Source organism: Cherax quadricarinatus, chromosome 29 (assembly GCF_038502225.1).
Source record: "Cherax quadricarinatus isolate ZL_2023a chromosome 29, ASM3850222v1, whole genome shotgun sequence".
Classification (NCBI taxonomy): Eukaryota; Metazoa; Arthropoda; class Malacostraca; order Decapoda; family Parastacidae; genus Cherax; species Cherax quadricarinatus.
Window position 1 is genome coordinate 14,726,966 of NC_091320.1, and position 18,885 is coordinate 14,745,850.

At 41.6% G+C, this 18,885-nt stretch overlaps 1 protein-coding gene across 1 annotated transcript in view; it reads left to right on the forward strand.

The window, feature by feature from the left end:
- The first annotated feature begins 322 nt into the window (after positions 1 to 322).
- LOC128690506 (UDP-glucuronosyltransferase 2A3-like) overlaps positions 323 to 18,885 on the forward strand; it is an 88,892-nt gene continuing 70,329 nt past the window's right edge. Inside the window, exons 1-3 of the mRNA XM_070089616.1 lie at positions 323 to 491; positions 1,960 to 2,090; positions 11,707 to 11,912. Coding sequence (XP_069945717.1) covers positions 360 to 491; positions 1,960 to 2,090; positions 11,707 to 11,912 — 469 coding nt within the window. The 5' untranslated portion in view covers positions 323 to 359. The remainder of the gene's footprint in view (positions 492 to 1,959; positions 2,091 to 11,706; positions 11,913 to 18,885) is intronic.

Genomic DNA, 18,885 nt, shown 5'->3' on the forward strand with positions numbered 1-18,885 from the left:
TTTTTTTTTCATCAGCTTCTCGGTATTGTATGTCATTACTGCTGCCATTCATAAGGGATGTACGTATGTATTGTTAGTTACATGTTTATAATGTGTTCGAAGTTGTTTCCCTTCATCCCATTACCTTTAATTCTTGTTGTTCTTATCTATACTGGAGATATCGTCATAAAAAAATCCATTACCAGTGTGTATGAGGGACAGTCCATCCTGAGATGTGGTAATTCCTAAGTAAGAGTAAGTCTAACTCTACTGGAACGAAATCGCTGAAGCTAAATTATATTGTAAGTCTGTATAAGTGTACTAATTGTAATGTGTTACAGGTACAGTGGTGGCTGGTTTTGGTGAGTCTCTGGGTGGTGATGATAGAAGGAGCTAGTGTAGAGGACGAATTTGGAGAAAAAAGAGTGCTGATACTACACCCCATGTACGCCGCCTCTCATGTGCTCACCTTGCGGTCCCTGGCCAAGGCTCTCGTCGCTAGGGGACACCAGGTTAGTAACTCGTCACACACAATGTTAATCAGAATGATTATCACGTACAATAGGTTATGATACTGTTACATAGGAGAAACTCCGGTTGGTGCCCTCGTTACTTGTTGCTCCTGTCCTCTGTGACCCTAGTGACTCCTTGGACTTTAATTTTGGGAAATAATCTTCCCTTCTCTTTCCATCTTCCTCTTCCATCTAGCTGTCTTTCAGAGGCCTTAGATGTATTAGTTACTGTACATTTGTTGTATCAGTACTTAACACTGCAACCACAATAGAAACTTTGTGTTAAGAGGTATCTGGTATGAGCTAGACAGCAGTGACTGTCAGTTTGCTATCACCTTGAGTGTACACCACTCTTAAATGGCCATCTCCTCCCTCCCCTTTCCCAGATCAAACCTGAATACCTCCCGTTTCCAAGCTGCTGTATGACCACTTCAGTGTTAGTGATTCCACATGAATAGGATAATCCGCCCATTTTAATCCAGACTTCTTGATATAGTAGACGGTCACACAAGGTGAATTATTCTGAGCCGTGACCTGACTTAGCTGGAATTCTCATGGCACCAGAACCTCTGACACCTCAGAGATGTCGGTGAGCTTCCTGTATATATTAGGCCATTGTTTTTAAGGTCCAAACTTGTTTCATATTCGGGCAGGTATCACCAGCTCCTCCCTGGCTGTACCTTCCTCAAGAACATAGTGTCTAACTCTCCCTCAGAATTTATTCTCAAAGCAAAAATGCAGAAATGAATAAGACAACTTGCTCAATAAAGGTTCAATAAAACTCGTTTTATTTGCTTTGAAATCCGCTTTTTTTTAAATAAGATTATTTCGATCTCTGTCCTGGGATCCCCTTCATCACTGTGCTCATTGCCAGTAATGATTAAATTTTAATTTTAAAGATCGAAATATTCAGTTTCATTCTTCGTCTGCTTTCAAAATATGGATTTTCAAAGTGATATAAAAGTTTAACATTGCTTTTTTATGTTTAGCTCTAGTCAGTTAACTCACATCAAATATATTTCTCTCATTTCACACGTAGCTTTTTTCACTGAAGTACACACTGTGATGTACTCTTAGTTTTGACTGAGTCGACCGGTGAGCCAGCCGCAGGTCTCTCTCCCATGACTAAAAGTGTCAATGAGCTGGTCATCATACAACTAAAACCTCCGTCAGATGAAATTTTCCCTGACGAATAAGTAACAGTAACTCTAGTTCTCCTGGAACCTTTCAAGCTGTAACAGCTACTGAACCCATGGTGGGAAAGCTTAGCCATATCTTCCTTGTCTTGATAAAGTTTACCAGCTCAGGTCGGCGAGATTACATTGCTTGGTATACGAACCTATCTTACGTGATGGAATGTGACAGTGAAACCTAGCTAGCAGTTGGTAAATCAACACTCTGGGTTTACCCAATTTTGTTTAAGAAAAACAATGATTTACACTCACATGTCTTGCCTCTTATTGTGCAGGTGACGGTGGTAAGATGGCAGGACAGTCACCAGTACCCGGCCGCTGATCACCCAGGCATCACAGAGTTCGTCTTGGCCATCAACAATTCTGACGGCTCCATACCTCACATGACCCTCGAGGAGAGAGCCAGGTACCTATGTTGTTCATTGTTTACATGCACAGTCGTTGGCGTCCGATACTCTATAAATCATTAACTTAATCTAATTCTCCCTGAAGATATTAAAACCAATGTATCGGTTTCCTCTAAAATCTGGAACTGCGTGCGTTATATATTGTCTTCAAATTGTGTTTTTTTTTTTAAGGTCCACAGTTTTTCTTGAATGTATCGAACGTATTAAATCACATATATCCTGCTGTATATTATAATTCCCGGAAGACTGGCAGTCCTCCCTAAGCATTTTATGGGTTGCATCTATCACAAATATTAAGATTAAAAATACTCGCTAAGCATGCTCTCTCAGCGGAAGGCTTCGGTCAGATGACTTAAAGTTATAGTTGCGGGTCATTATATAACTAAGACCTGCACCAGGAAACACTTGTCCTGTTTCCTGACAAACCTTACCTAACCTAACCCCTCCTCACCGTCACGTAAATCCGCCCTGTACGTTATCATTATTTTTACTCTTTGTCGCTGAAGGTCGTAATGTTACGAGTGTGTGGCCAATCACAGTACTTATGTATGTTGTAACTATGTTCAGTGGCCCGGTAGACACACCTGGACCATGAGGAAGACCTCGGTGTAGAGGTCGATGTGAAAGTTGACACTCCCAGCTCTCCAGTAGCTGACTTGTTAGTTTACTGCTGTGGTGGTACTGTGTAGCTGGGTCTTGTTATTGTGTAGCTGGGTCTTGTTATTGTGTAGCTGGGTCTTGTTATTGTGTAGCTGGGTCTTGTTATTGTGTACCTGGGTTTTGTTATTGTGTACCTGGGTTTTGTTATTGTGTACCTGGGTCTTGTTATTGTGTACCTGGGTTTTGTTATTGTGTACCTGGGTCTTGTTATTGTGTACCTGGGTTTTGTCACTGTGCGACTCTGACAGTCCTCGAAGACGCACTGACTTTCTTGGGTTATCCTAGGTGGCTGGTTCAAAATTCGAGCAAATCTGATCTGCCCTCACATTGTCACACCTCTCCCTCTTTCCCCTGCTCTATCTCACCTCTCATTCCCTTACTGCCTCACCTCTCATCTTTCATTCTCCCCTCACTCACTGTCTCTCCTCTCTTATCTATTACATCCGCCTCACTGCCTCTCTCTTCTCTCCCATCTCCTCGTCGCCTCCTTTCCACCCCTCATTGCCTTTCTTTCCTCTTCCTCTCCTCTCCCTCACCCCTCCCATTTCTGTTAACCAGTTCTGGTGGATCAGGGCGAGTATCGTCACAACCATCATCCCATCTCACTTCAACGACCCAGAGTTGTTGTTGTCCAGGTGATGTTCAGGTCCCGGGTGAAAAGGAGGATGTTGAGGCGAAGGTTCTTGTATCAAGCTTGTTCTCTAACAAACTTCTGCCATAGATCTTTTGCACCAAAATTCTTTGACAAGTCCACGGAAAGTGGTAGACCTGGTGGGTCTTCTAGACGAGCAGCAATTTATACAGTGTTAAACATGGAGTGAGAGTTTGGCTCGACTCTTTCCCAAGAAGGTGTCGCAAAGACGATTTTCTGTAGACCTGCTTATGATTGCTGCTCATATCTCCGTGATTTGCAGTAATGCTGACTGGTTGGTTGATTAACAGGGTTTAAAGCTTATCTGCTACACCAGGGGAAAATTGAAAATGGGATAAATTGAAATGAAAATAAACTTTCGTTACATATACACTCAGAGATATACCTTTCAGGGTATCTATCTTGTTAATGCTGACTCCAGCGCATTTTTAAATCCTCTCCTCATGGCAATATAGTTTTCGTTTTCAGTAGGTTTTATATATGTAAAGTAAAAGGACACAAGTGCAACTAATGTGACATTTATTGTGGCAACGTTTCGCTCTCCAGGAGCTTTATCAATGGCTTGATAAAGCTCCTGGAGAGCGAAACGTTGCCACAATAAATGTCACATTAGTTGCACTTGTGTCCTTTTACTTTACATATTGTCGGTAATTCTACCAACTTTATTACAGGTTTTATATAATACCAGGGTAACTATAGGGACCTCGGGGAAATGTTGGATTTTTTATTATTACGAATTCAATGTTTGTTTTTTTTCATAGTGATGCTGGATGCTTTAATAGTGGTAATATATAGGTTTTACTAAGTGTTACTGTTCCTTTGTGTAAATGATGTTACTTAGTGAAGTTGGAGTGATATTAAGTTTAGCTTTGAGTACGCTACAAGTACATGTAAGTATGAGTAAGACACACGTGCAACAGCTGGGTATCTTTATTGTTGAGACGTTTCACAAACACGGTCGGCTTCTTCAGTCAAATACATTACAGAATGTTACCTGTTTGGGTGGGAGATCAAAATATCATTATATTAACTGTACTTGTATATAACAACTTGTATATAACAACGACAACCAGATGAAGACGTGTGCAAAACTTTGCTGTCTTTATTTCAATAAATTTTCCTGTTTATCAGGCTTCTTCAGTCGTTTACAGAGGTGAGTGATATACTGGAAACACAGGTGGAGGGTGTTGAGTCTCTGTCACTCTGTGATACCATCTTCAGCCGCCGTACTACAGTTCTGGTCCGGTATACAGCTCCATATATCTGCCTCTACTTCAGAGTGATCAACTCTAAGAGTTTCTGTCTCCTGACTATGAGATGGAGAATCGAACCTCTACCAATTGTTTAGCTGAATGGCCCAGAGGGGTTTAGCACTTCATATAAATATAATAAAGAATAAAAAATACACAGTACCACGTCTACTTCTCTTAGTACAACTATGGCCTGGCTACACTCCCTCTCTGACCATTGTCAATAACACTACTACTGTGATAAATGGTCTAAAAAACCGACAAGTTGAAAATTGAGACACTTATGCAGCATATGGGAATCTTTATTCAGGAAACGTTTCGCCACACAGTGGCTTCATCAGTCCAATACAAAGCAGAAAGTTGTAAGGAGAGGAGGAGTTTAAGGTAATCAGTCCCTCAGCCTGGAGTCGATGTGTTCAGTCCATCACATCTACGGTCCTATGTTGTACTGTCTACAAGATTGATGGACTGAACACATCGACTCCAGGCTGAGGGACTGATTACCTTAAACTCCTCCTCTCCTTACAACTTTCTGCTTTGTATTGGACTGATGAAGCCACTATGTGGAGAAACGTTTAAGAACATAAAAACATAAGAAAGGAGGAACACTGCAGCAGGCCTGTTGGCCCATACTAGGCAGGTCCTTCACAGTCCATCCCACTAACAAAATATTTACCCAACCCAATTTTCAATGCTTCCCAAGAAATAAGCTTTGATAATTCTGTTTACCCATGTGCAAGTCCCACTCAAATCCAACCCCTCTCACTCGTGTATTTATCCAACCTAAATTTGAAACTACCCAAGGTTTTGGCCTCGATAACCCTACTAGGCAGACTGTTCCACTGGTCAACTATCCTATTTCCCGTATCCTTTCTAAATCTAAACTTGTGATGAATGGTTTGAAAAACCGACAAGTTGAAGATTGAGACACTTATGCAACATATGGGAATCTTTATTCAGGAAACGTTTCGCCACACAGTGGCTTCATCAGTCCAATACAAAGAGGAAGGCGTAAGGAGACGAGGAGAATGAGGTAATCAGTCCCTCAACCTGGAGTCGATGTGTTCAGTCCATCAATCTTGTAGAATGTACAGCATAGGGCCGTAGACGTGGCTTATATACTGTAGAGAGGTGAGGTGAAGCAGGCGGAGGCAGGGTCATAGTGGTACCATCCACTAGTCGAAGTAGGTCTTCGTCCAAAGGTTGAACAAGTTGAAGAATTCTTTGTAACAAGATCCCATGATGCTGCTGTGTCTGACAGTTGTGATGAATGGTTTGAAAAACCATGTTGCATAAGTGTCTCAATCTTCAACTTGTCGGTTTTTCAAACCATTCATCACAACTGTCAGACACAGCAGCATCATGGGATCTTGTTACAAAGAATTCTTCAACTTGTTCAACCTTTGGACGAAGACCTACTTCGACTAGTGGATGGTACCACTATGACCCCGCCTCCGCCTGCTTCACCTCACCTCTCTACAGTATATAAGCCACGTCTACGGCCCTATGCTGTACATTCTACAAGATTGATGGACTGAACACATCGACTCCAGGTTGAGGGACTGATTACCTCATTCTCCTCGTCTCCTTACGCCTTCCTCTTTGTATTGGACTGATGAAGCCACTGTGTGGCGAAACGTTTCCTGAATAAAGATTCCCATATGTTGCATAAGTGTCTCAATCTTCAAATCTAAACTTGTCTAGTCTGAATCCATTACTGCGGGTTCACTCTTGGAGAGATATCCTCAAGACCTTATCTATATCACTTTTATTAATACCCATCTTCCACTTATACACTTCGATCATGTCTCCCCTCGTTCTTCGTCTAACAAGTGAATGTAATTTATGGGTCTTCAATCTTTCTTCATAAGAAAGATTTCTAATGCTATGTATTAATTTAGTCATTCTACGCTGAATGTTTTCTAATGAATTTATGTCCATTCTGTAATATGGAGACCAGAACTGAGCTGCATAATCTAGGTGAGGCCTTACTAATGATGTATAAAGCTGTAAAGTAAAAGGACACAAGTGCAACTAATGTGACATTTATTGTGGCAACGTTTCGCTCTCCAGGAGCTTTATCAAGCCATTACAAACAATACATGGACACAGAGGGTATATAAAGGCTCAGAGTGAGGTGAATACTAGTGAGGTACCATTTCGATGTTCACTAGTAGTAGTAGTAGTAGTAGTAGTAGTGGTAGTGACAAAAGTAATACAATATGGTAGAGCAATTAATTCGTACATGAGTAAAAGGATATAAAAGCTATTACTTGGGTAACATAAAAATAGGTTGGACAAATATAGACTGGAATGAGGCAGCTTGTTTCAGCTTATTTGTCCAACCTATTTTTATGTTACCCAAGTAATAGCTTTTATATCCTTTTACTCATGTACGAATTAATTGCTCTACCATATTGTATTACTTTTGTCACTACCACTACTACTACTACTACTACTACTACTACTACTAGTGAACATCGAAATGGTACCTCACTAGTATTCACCTCACTCTGAGCCTTTATATACCCTCTGTGTCCATGTATTGTTTGGAATGGCTTGATAAAGCTCCTGGAGAACGAAACGTTGCCACAATAAATGTCACATTAGTTGCACTTGTGTCCTTTTACTTTACATATTGTCGGTAATTCTACCAACTTTATTACAATGTATAAAGCTGTAATATAACCGCTGGACTTCTGTTGCTTACACTTCTTGATATAAATCCCAGTAATCTGTTTGCCTTATTACGTACGCTTAGGCATTGCTGTCTTAGTTTAAGGTTGCTGCTCACCATAACCCCCAAGTCCTTTTCGCAATCTGTATAGTTAAGTTCTACATTATTTAAGTTATAAGTGCTAGGGTTATGGGCACTCACGAGCTTCAGAACCTTGCATTTATCTACACTGAACTGCATCTGCCACTTTTCTGACCAGGTATTGAGTTTGTCTAAATCCTCCTGAAGTTCCGTGATATCTACGTTTGAATCAATTATCCTACCTATCTTTGTGTCATCGGCGAATTTGCTCATATCACTAGTAATTCCCTCATCAAGATCATTGACATATATTATAAACAACAACGGGCCCAAGACTGATCCCTGTGGAACGCCACTTGTTACAGATCCCCACTCGGATTTAACCTCATTTATGTTAGGTAAGATACATATGCAACAGTTAGGTATCTTTATTTCGAAACGTTTCGCCTACACAGTAGGCTTCTTCAGTCGAGTACAGAAAAGTTGATAGAAGCAGAAGATACTTGAAGACGATGTAATCAGTCCATCACCCTTAAAGTTTTGAGGTGGTCAGTCCCTCAGTCTTGTTTCATACTATGGAACAATGCTCTTCTCCAGACTGAGGGACTGACCACCTCAAAACTTTAAGGGTGATGGACTGATTACATCGTCTTCAAGTATCTTCTGCTTCTATCAACTTTTCTGTACTCTACTGAAGAAGCCTACTGTGTAGGCGAAACGTTTCGAAATAAAGATACCTAACTGTTGCATATGTGTCTTACCTAACAACCTGTCGGTATTTTATACCATTTTAATGTTCAACCTCATTTATGGACACTCTCTGCTTCCTGTCTGTGAGCCATGACTCGATCCACGAGAGCACTTTTCCCCCAATGCCATGAGCTGCCACTTTCTTTAACAGTCTTTGGTGCGGTACTCTATCAAAAGCCTTACTAAAATCTAAATAAACAATATCAAATTCTTTATCGTGATCAACAGCCTCAAAAGCTTTACTGAAGAAAGTTAATAAATTAGACAAGACCGGCCTCTTGTGAATCCATGCTGAGTATCATTAATCAAGCTATGCTTATCCAGATGGCTTCTTATAATCTCAGCTATAATTGACTCGAGCAATTTGCCTACAATTGAGGTCAGGCTTATTGGGCGGTAATTTGACGGTAACGACTTGTCCCCTGTTTTAAAAATAGGAATTACATTAGCCATCTTCCATATATCAGACACTACACCTATTCGAAGAGATAAATTAAAAATATTAGTTAATGGTTCACAGAGTTCCATTTTGCATTCCTTAAGAACCCTTGAAAAAAGCTCATCAGGACCCGGCGATCTATTTTGTTTCAGTCGGTTTATTTATTTCGTAACCATTTCACTAGTGACTGTGATGTTACATAATTTATCTTCTTCAGCCCCCATTATAAAAATTAATTACTGGGATATTGTTAGTGTCTTCCTGTGTGAAAACCGAGAGAAAATAATTATTTAAAATCGAGCACATTTCGTTCTCTTTGTCAGTAAGATGCCCAGAGTTATTTTTAAGGGGCTCTGTGTTAGTTTTCGAATCCCTAGCAACTTAATTTTCTACTCCCTTTTAGCTTTTCTTATACCCTTTTTAACGTCTCTCTTAATGTCAATATACTGATTCATAAGATGAACCTCACCTCTTTTGAAACATCTGTAAATTCCTTTCTTCTGCCCTAAAAGATATTTGAGCCTATTATTCATCCATTTTGGGCCACTTTTATTCGATCTAATTTCTTTATTTGAGATAAATGTTCTTTGGGCAGCATGTACTGTGTTCAGAAAGCTGCCATATTGATAGCTCTCTTCATTACCCCAGTCAACAGATGATAGGTGTTCTCTAAGCCCACTCTGCTAAGCGAAAATCTGGGACATTTCTGAATTATCCCTACTGTTATACTTCCATTCTATGCTAAAGATAATTGATTTGTTATCGCTTGTGCCGAGTTCCTCTGTAATTTCTAAATTATTAACAAGGGTTTCCTTGTTTGCCAGAACCAAGTCAAGCTTGTTATTTCTTCTTGCAGGTTCTGTCACAAACTGCTTCAAAAAACATTTGATTCTAAATTTCCAGTCAAGAAATTCCAATCAATCTGACTAAAGTTGAAGTCCCCTAGAATTACTGCATTATCGTGCCTTGTGGCCTTAACAATTTCCTCCCGTAGTAATTTCCCTTGGTCCCTATCTAAGTTTGGGAGACGGTATATCACTATTAGAATCAATTTTTCATGCCCCTCTGAAAATTCTATCCAGACAGACTCTGTATGTGTTACTTGAGACTTAATACCCGTTTTTATGCAACAGTTCAAGCGATCACGAACATACAGTGCCACCCCACCCCCTTTCCCGGTACTTCTATCTACTTGGAACAATTTAAAACCCTGAATGTGACATTCCACAGGCATGTCCCGACTTTTGGAATTAAACCATGTCTCAGTGATGGCAAATACATCAATGTTACCTGCGCTAGCAACTAATCTCAACTCGTCCATCTTATTCCTAGCACTACGGCTATTAGCATAATATATTTTTAAAGACTCTCCTTTCTCTTTACCCTTCCTGCTCATTTCCGTTTTTCCACTAAACCTATTACTGTCCTTATCACCTAGTGTCACTGGCTTTCCAATATCCACCTCATTCTGCCTATTACTAGTTCCCCTAGAACTCATAATATTACTACACTGGGACTTCACTGTATTCCTGCCAAAACCCATACCACTAACTATTCTTAGTTTAAAGCCCTAACAGCTCCCTCCACTGCAGTTGCCAGTGCCCCCACCCCAGACCTAGATAAGTGAACCCCATCCCTGGCATACATGTCATTTCTGCCATAGAAGAGGTCCCAGTTGTCAATGAATGTTACCACATTTTCCTTACAGTATTTGTCCAGCCAGCAATTGACACCAATTGCCCTGGACAACCATTCATTTCCAACTCCTCTCCTTGGCAAAATACCACATATGGCAGGGCTCCCACCCTTCTTCCTAATTATTTCTATTGCTGACCTATACCTGCTAACCAGGTCCTCACTCCTACGTCTGCCAACTCCTCACTCCTACGTCTGGAACAGTCTACCTAGTTGGGTTATTGAGGCTAGGACTTTGGGTAGTTTCAAATTTAGGTTGGATAAGTACATGAGTGGGAGGGGTTGGATTTGAGTGGGACTTGCACATCGGAGCTTGTTTCTTGGGTGGCATTGAAAATTGGGTTGGTCAAATGTTTGTTAGTGGGATGAATTGTAAAGGACCTGCCTAGTATGGGCCAACAGGCCTGCTGCAGTGTTCCTCCTTTCTTATGTTCTTATGTTAACATCGTTGCCTCCAGCACTGAGGCAGATAATAGGATTGCTCCCATTACCTCTCATGATGTCGTCCAGATGGCTAACAATATCCCCCATCCCAGCCCCAGGAAAACATACCCTCTGCCTCCTCTTCCTGTCCCTAAGACAAAAGGCCCTATCCATAAACTTAACCTGACTGTCTCCAACTAAAACAATGTTCTTACCTTCACTTGTGGAATTCGTCGTGACGTTCTCGATGTTCTTCGTTGGGGTTTCTAGGGATGTCTCACTCACGTCTGCCAATGCTTCCTTGGTGCTCGTTGTGACGTTCCCAATAGACAACCCACATTCGTCAGGTAGCACCGAAAATGGGTTGGAAGTTTCCACAGTAGTCTTCTGGTTCTTCATTGTTTCTGCCTCCCCAACAGTCTTCTTGATCCTCAGCTTGGTTCCATGTTGCTCGGCCACTGACCAGGTTCCCCTCTTAAGCTGAGGACTCACAACAGGAAGATTACTAGGAATCCTCTTGTTCTCCTCCGTTAGTCGCTGTATCTCCAGCTTAGCAACCATAAGTTGCTCAAGAGAGAGCATTTTGGTTCAGATTCACAGAGAGCACACAAACAAGTCTTCACAGAGCTAAGTACAGGTTGTATAAGTTTCTCAATCTTCAACACTACTACTGCCCACTACTACTGTTACTACTACTATTCCCACTATCACCATCACTATTATCTCTACTTCCTTCATATTATTATTGCCTCTGCCTCCCGGCCCCGCCACCGTCTTGTAAATATCCTGGCTTCCTCCACTTCTTCCGTCTGTGACTAGTTAATGGTCAATGTCGGTCCGAAACGTCGTCAGAGTTTCTCCTATGAGCGATTTATTCATGAATAATAATAACAATAATAATAATAATAATAACAATAACAATAATAATAATAATAATAATGCAAATGTTATATGTTAGTAACCACTAATGGCTGTTGTTATGGTTTAGCTTTGTGATGCCACAAGAGTTGATGTGGGGACACGGGACGTCGTGGACGGCGCTGCCTGTGGACGCCTTCATCACTGTGTCTGCCTTCTGCAGGACGCTGCTGGGGGACCTGCCCCTGCGCCGCCACCTCCGTCTGCAGCACTTCCATGTTGCCATTGTTGACCTCATCTACAACGAGTGTAGTCTGGCATTGGCTCATGACCTGGGTATGTAGGGTGTCCTGGCTCATGACCTGGGTATGTAGGGTGTCCTGGCTCATGACCTGGGTATGTAGGGTGTCTTGTCATGACCTGGGTATATAGGGTGTCCTGGCTCATGACCTGGGTATATAGGGTGTCCAGGTTCATGACCTGTCTGTGTAGGATGTCCTGGTTCATGACCTGGCTGTGTAGGGTGTTCTGGTCCATGACCTGGCTGTCTAGGGTGTCATTGTTAATGACCTGGCAGTGTAGGGTGTCCTGGTTCATGGCCTGTTTGTGTAGGGTGTCCTGGTTCATGACCTGTTTGTGTAGGGTGTCCTGGTTCATGACCTGGCTGTGTAGGGTGTCCTGGTTAATGAACTGGCTGTGTAGAGTGTCCTGGTTCATGACCTAGCTGTATAGGGTGTCCTGGTTTATGACCTGGCTGTGTATGGTGTCCCGGTTAATGACCTGGTTGTGTAGGGTAGCCTGGTTAATGACCTGGCTGTGCAGGGTGTCCTGGTTTATGACCTGGCTGTGTATGGTGTCCCGGTTAATGACCTGGATGTGTAGGGTAGCCTGGTTAATGACCTGGCTGTGCAGGGTGTCCTAGTTAATGACCTGGCTGTGTAGGGTGTCCTGGTTCATGACCTGGCTGTGTAGGGTGTCCCGGTTAATGACCTGGTTGTGTAGGGTATCCTGGTTAATGACCTGGCTGTGCAGGGTGTCCTAGTTAATGACCTGGCTGTGTAGGGTGTCCTGGTTCATGACCTGGCTGTGTAGGGTGTCCTGGTTCATGACCTGGCTGTGTAGGGTGTCCTGGTTTATGACCTGGCTGTGCAGGGTGTCCTGGTTTATGACCTGGCTGTGTAGGGTGTCCTAGTTAATGACCTGGCTGTGTAGGGTGTCCTGGTTCATGACCTGGCTGTGCAGGGTGTCCTAGTTAATGACCTGGCTGTGTAGGGTGTCCTGGTTCATGACCTAGCTGTGCAGGGTGTCCTCTCCCTGGCGTTATTAATTAACATCTAGTAGTTATATATTTCTTAAAAGGGTTTTCTCAAATTTAACAAGCAAGTATATTATCCTGTGATGCAATAATCACAGTTTTGTCTGAACCATCAATGTTAATTTATTCACCTTTTGTCATTTCCCCTTGAATGTTATTTGTGTGTGCGTGTGTGTGTACTCACCTAGTTGAGGTTGCAGGGGTCGAGTCCAAGCTCCTGGCCCCGCCTCTTCACTGGTCGCTACTAGGTCACTCTCCCTGAACCATGAGCTTTATCGTACCTCTGCTTAAAGCTATGTATGGATCCTGCCTCCACTACATCGCTTCCCAAACTATTCCACTTCCTGACTACTCTGTGGCTGAAGAAATACTTCCTAACATCCCTGTGATTCATCTGTGTCTCTAGCTTCCAACTGTGTCCCCTTGTTGCTGTGTCCAGTCTCTGGAACATCCTGTCTTTGTCCACCTTGTCAATTCCTCTCAGTATTTTGTATGTCGTTATCATGTGTGTGTGTGTGTGTGTGTGTGTGTGAATGTGTGCGTGTGCGCACACATTCACACACACCATTATATATATATATATATATATATATATATATATATATATATATATATATATATATATATATATATATATATATATATATTTTTTTTTTATTATCACACTGGCCGATTCCCACCAAGGCAGGGTGGCCCGAAAAAGAAAAACTTTCACCATCATTCACTCCATCACTGTCTTGCCAGAAGGGTGCTTTACACTACAGTTTTTAAACTGCAACATTAACACCCCTCCTTCAGAGTGCAGGCACTGTACTTCCCATCTCCAGGACTCAAGTCCGGCCTGCCGGTTTCCCTGAATCCCTTCATAAATGTTACTTTGCTCACACTCCAACAGCACGTCAAGTATTAAAAACCATTTGTCTCCATTCACTCCTATCAAACACGCTCACGCATGCCTGCTGGAAGTCCAAGCCCCTCGCACACAAAACCTCCTTTACCCCCTCCATCCAACCCTTCCTAGGCCGACCCCTACCCCGCCTTCCTTCCACTACAGACTGATACACTCTTGAAGTCATTCTGTTTCGCTCCATTCTCTCTACATGTCCGAACCACCTCAACAACCCTTCCTCAGCCCTCTGGACAACAGTTTTGGTAATCCCGCACCTCCTCCTAACTTACAAACTACGAATTCTCTGCATTATATTCACACCACACATTGCCCTCAGACATGACATCTCCACTGCCTCCAGCCTTCTCCTCGCTGCAACATTCATCACCCACGCTTCACACCCATATAAGAGTGTTGGTAAAACTATACTCTCATACATTCCCCTCTTTGCCTCCAAGGACAAAGTTCTTTGTCTCCACAGACTCCTAAGTGCACCACTCACTCTTTTTCCCTCATCAATTCTATGATTCACCTCATCTTTCATAGACCCATCCGCTGACACGTCCACTCCCAAATATCTGAATACGTTCACCTCCTCCATACTCTCTCCCTCCAATCTGATATTCAATCTTTCATCACCTAATCTTTTTGTTATCCTCATAACCTTACTCTTTCCTGTATTCACCTTTAATTTTCTTCTTTTGCACACCCTACCAAATTCATCCACCAATCTCTGCAGCTTCTCTTCAGAATCTCCCAAGAGCACAGTGTCATCAGCAAAGAGCAGCTGTGACAACTCCCACTTTGTGTGTGATTCTTTATCTTTTAACTCCACGCCTCTTGCCAAGACCCTCGCATTTACTTCTCTTACAACCCCATCTATAAATATATTAAACAACCACGGTGACATCACACATCCTTGTCTAAGGCCTACTTTTACTGGGAAAAAATTTCCCTCTTTCCTACATACTCTAACTTGAGCCTCACTATCCTCGTAAAAACTCTTCACTGCTTTCAGTAACCTACCTCCTACACCATACACTTGCAACATCTGCCACATTGCCCCCCTATCCACCCTGTCATACGCCTTTTCCAAATCCATAAATGCCACAAAGACCTCTTTAGCCTTATCTAAATACTGTTCACTTATATGTTTCACTGTAAACACCTGGTCCACACACCCCCTACCTTTCCTAAAGCCTCCTTGTTCATCTGCTATCCTATTCTCCGTCTTACTCTTAATTCTTTCAATTATAACTCTACCATACACTTTACCAGGTACACTCAACAGACTTATCCCCCTATAATTTTTGCACTCTCTTTTATCCCCTTTGCCTTTATACAAAGGAACTATGCATGCTCTCTGCCAATCCCTAGGTACCTTACCCTCTTCCATATATTTATTAAATAATTGCACCAACCACTCCAAAACTATATCCCCACCTGCTTTTAACATTTCTATCTTTATCCCATCAATCCCGGCTGCCTTACCCCCTTTCATTTTACCTACTGCCTCACGAACTTCCCCCACACTCACAACTGGCTCTTCCTCACTCCTACAAGTTGTTACTCCTCCTTGCCCTATACACGAAATCACAGCTTCCCTATCTTCATCAACATTTAACAATTCCTCAAAATATTCCCTCCATCTTCCCAATACCTCTAACTCTCCATTTAATAACTCTCCTCTCCTATTTTTAACTGACAAATCCATTTGTTCTCTAGGCTTTCTTAACTTGTTAATCTCACTCCAAAACTTTTTCTTATTTTCAACAAAATTTGTTGATAACATCTCACCCACTCTCTCATTTGCTCTCTTTTTACATTGCTTCACCACTCTCTTAACCTCTCTCTTTTTCTCCATATACTCTTCCCTCCTTGCATCACTTCTACTTTGTAAAAACTTCTCATATGCTAACTTTTTCTCCCTTACTACTCTCTTTACATCATCATTCCACCAATCGCTCCTCTTCCCTCCTGCACCCACTTTCCTGTAACCACAAACTTCTGCTGAACACTCTAACACTACATTTTTAAACCTACCCCATACCTCTTCGACCCCATTGCCTATGCTCTCATTAGCCCATCTATCCTCCAATAGCTGTTTATATCTTACCCTAACTGCCTCCTCTTTTAGTTTATAAACATTCACCTCTCTCTTCCCTGATGCTTCTATTCTCCTTGTATCCCATCTACCTTTTACTCTCAGTGTAGCTACAACTAGAAAGTGATCTGATATATCTGTGGCCCCTCTATAAACATGTACATCCTGAAGTCTACTCAACAGTCTTTTATCTACCAATACATAATCCAACAAACTACTGTCATTTCGCCCTACATCATATCGTGTATACTTATTTATCCTCTTTTTCTTAAAATATGTATTACCTATAACTAAACCCCTTTCTATACAAAGTTCAATCAAAGGGCTCCCATTATCATTTACACTTGGCACCCCAAACTTACCTACCACACCCTCTCTAAAAGTTTCTCCTACTTTAGCATTCAGGTCCCCTACCACAATTACTCTCTCACTTGGTTCAAAGGCTCCTATACATTCACTTAACATCTCCCAAAATCTCTCTCTCTCCTCTGCATTCCTCTCTTCTCCCGGTGCATACACGCTTATTATGACCCACTTCTCGCATCCAACCTTTACTTTAATCCACATAATTCTTGAATTTACACATTCATATTCTCTTTTCTCCTTCCATAACTGATCATTTAACATTACTGCTACCCCTTCCTTTGCTCTAACTCTCTCAGATACTCCAGATTTAATCCCATTTATTTCCCCCCACTGAAACTCTCCTACCCCCTTCAGCTTTGTTTTGCTTAGAGCCAGGACATCCAACTTCTTTTCATTCATAACATCAGCAATCATCTGTTTCTTGTCATCCGCACTACATCCACGCACATTTAAGCATCCCAGTTTTATAAAGTTTTTCTTCTTCTCTTTTTTAGTAAGTGTATACAGGAGAAGGGGTTACTAGCCCATTGCTCCCGGCATTTTAGTCGCCTCATACGACACGCATGGCTTACGGAGGAAAGATTCTTTTCCACTTCCCCATGGACAATAGAAGAAATAAAAAAGAACAAGAGCTATTTAGAAAAAGGAGAAAAACCTAGATGTATGTATATATATATATGCATGTGCGTGTCTGTGAAGTGTGACCAAAGTGTAAGTAGGAGTAGCAAGATATCCCTGTTATCTAGCGTGTTTATGAGACAGAAAAAGAAACCAGCAATCCTACCATCATGCAAAACAGTTACAGGTTTTTGTTTCACAGTCATCTGGCAGGACGGTAGTACTTCCCTGGGTGGTTGCTGTCTACCAACCTACTACCTCAATATATATATATATATATATATATATATATATATATATATATATATATATATATATATATATATAATCTGTGAGAGTGTACAGCTTTCACTGGCATATCTTCACCTAGTGTAGACTTCCTTCTACTCTGAAACAAGTACTTTCTAAACTTCCTTTGCTTCACCTGTGTCTTTAATTACGATCTATGTCCCCTTACTCTCTCTCTCTCTCTCTCTCTCTCTCTCTCTCTCTCTCTCTCTCTCTCTCTCTCTCTCTCTCTCTCTCTCTCTATCTCTCTCTCTATCTGTCTTGTCTCCTGAGTATTTTGCATTTCGTCATCATGCTCCCAGTTACTCCTCTCTTCTAAGGTTATGCTAAATTTTAAAGTTTTTTTCTCTGTTTCCGTCACACTTAGTTCCGTCAGTGTTGTCGTAGCGCAGCTGTGCATCTTGTCAAGATTCTCGTTCTACTTGTTCAGGTATATATGTGCTAAACACAACGTCTTACTCATATAGCTGTGAAAACTGGGTCTTGATACAGCTGCTGTTAACGTCACACTTGCAGATGTAGTTAGTAACATTATCACTGCCCCAATACTGCGGCTGAAACAATTCACAACTACTACATGGAAATGGGAATTAGATGTTTCCGTCCGTCGTGGCTCATTGTAAAGTAGTTCATGACTCTGTTGGAACCTTTTTCACACGCAGTGTACCCTTATCTAATTATCTAACTCACTTTATTGTGCGAAGAAGACAGTGCTACGTGCTTCCCATCTGAATCCAGTAAAAGTTACTCACTCGCTTATACCCAGCACCGGTGCGCCAGTTTTTAGTTAATCATCAATAAACAGCCTCAATCAAAGTTTACTCAACCACTAAGTCGGGTCATCGGTCAAAGACTCGCATCAGAAGCACTTAACTGTTTCCTCATGAACACAGCATCCCTTACCTTTCCTCAAATGACTCACAAATACAAATAGTGATGTTGAAAATCTCAAACGTGACGTGACTGACAGACTTCACAACCTTGAACTTCTTTAAGTAACCTTAAGAAACTTGTGTTCCAGCCTGGAGCGGCGCCACTTACCATAAGACGTGCTCACTGCCGTGACTAGCATTCCGTTCCATCAACATGTTGTATTTCACAGGCAGACTCAATCCATCAATATTTCAACGTATTATACAACAGGCAGACTCAGAACACTATGAATTAGAAACTTCTAAATCTTTGGTATCAGATTCCCTTAATATTATGGAGAGATTATTGGTGAAGGTATTTGGTCTCTCAGGAAGAGATCACTGGAGTCCGCCAAAGAAACTACCCAACAAAATACAATGTTCTCTATTTTAATAATGAAACAAAAACACGCACATGAATATTTGTTGAGTTTTAGGGATCATTTAAGCAGGCAAATAACTATCACATTAGAATACACATGCAGGTATCCAGGGAAAATCTAACCAGGAAATTTGATTGCATTCTTCAAAGACAAATTGGGTTGATAATGGTTTCAAGAACCCACCACACGAAGAGAATTTCACAAATGCAGGTACATAGAAGCTTTATTGACCTCGTTTTGCTCACTCAGGAGCTTTATAAAGTTCCTGCCAAGTTGAAACGTCCTCAATAAAGATTCCCTGTGACTGCATCTCCGTCTGTATCAGTGACATGTTAGTGTTCCAAGGTCAGTATTTTGTGTGTAAGTTAACTTGAGCAGCACACAGGAGCAGCTACTGACACCTGTATTATTAAACCTGATATTGAGCTTTACAGT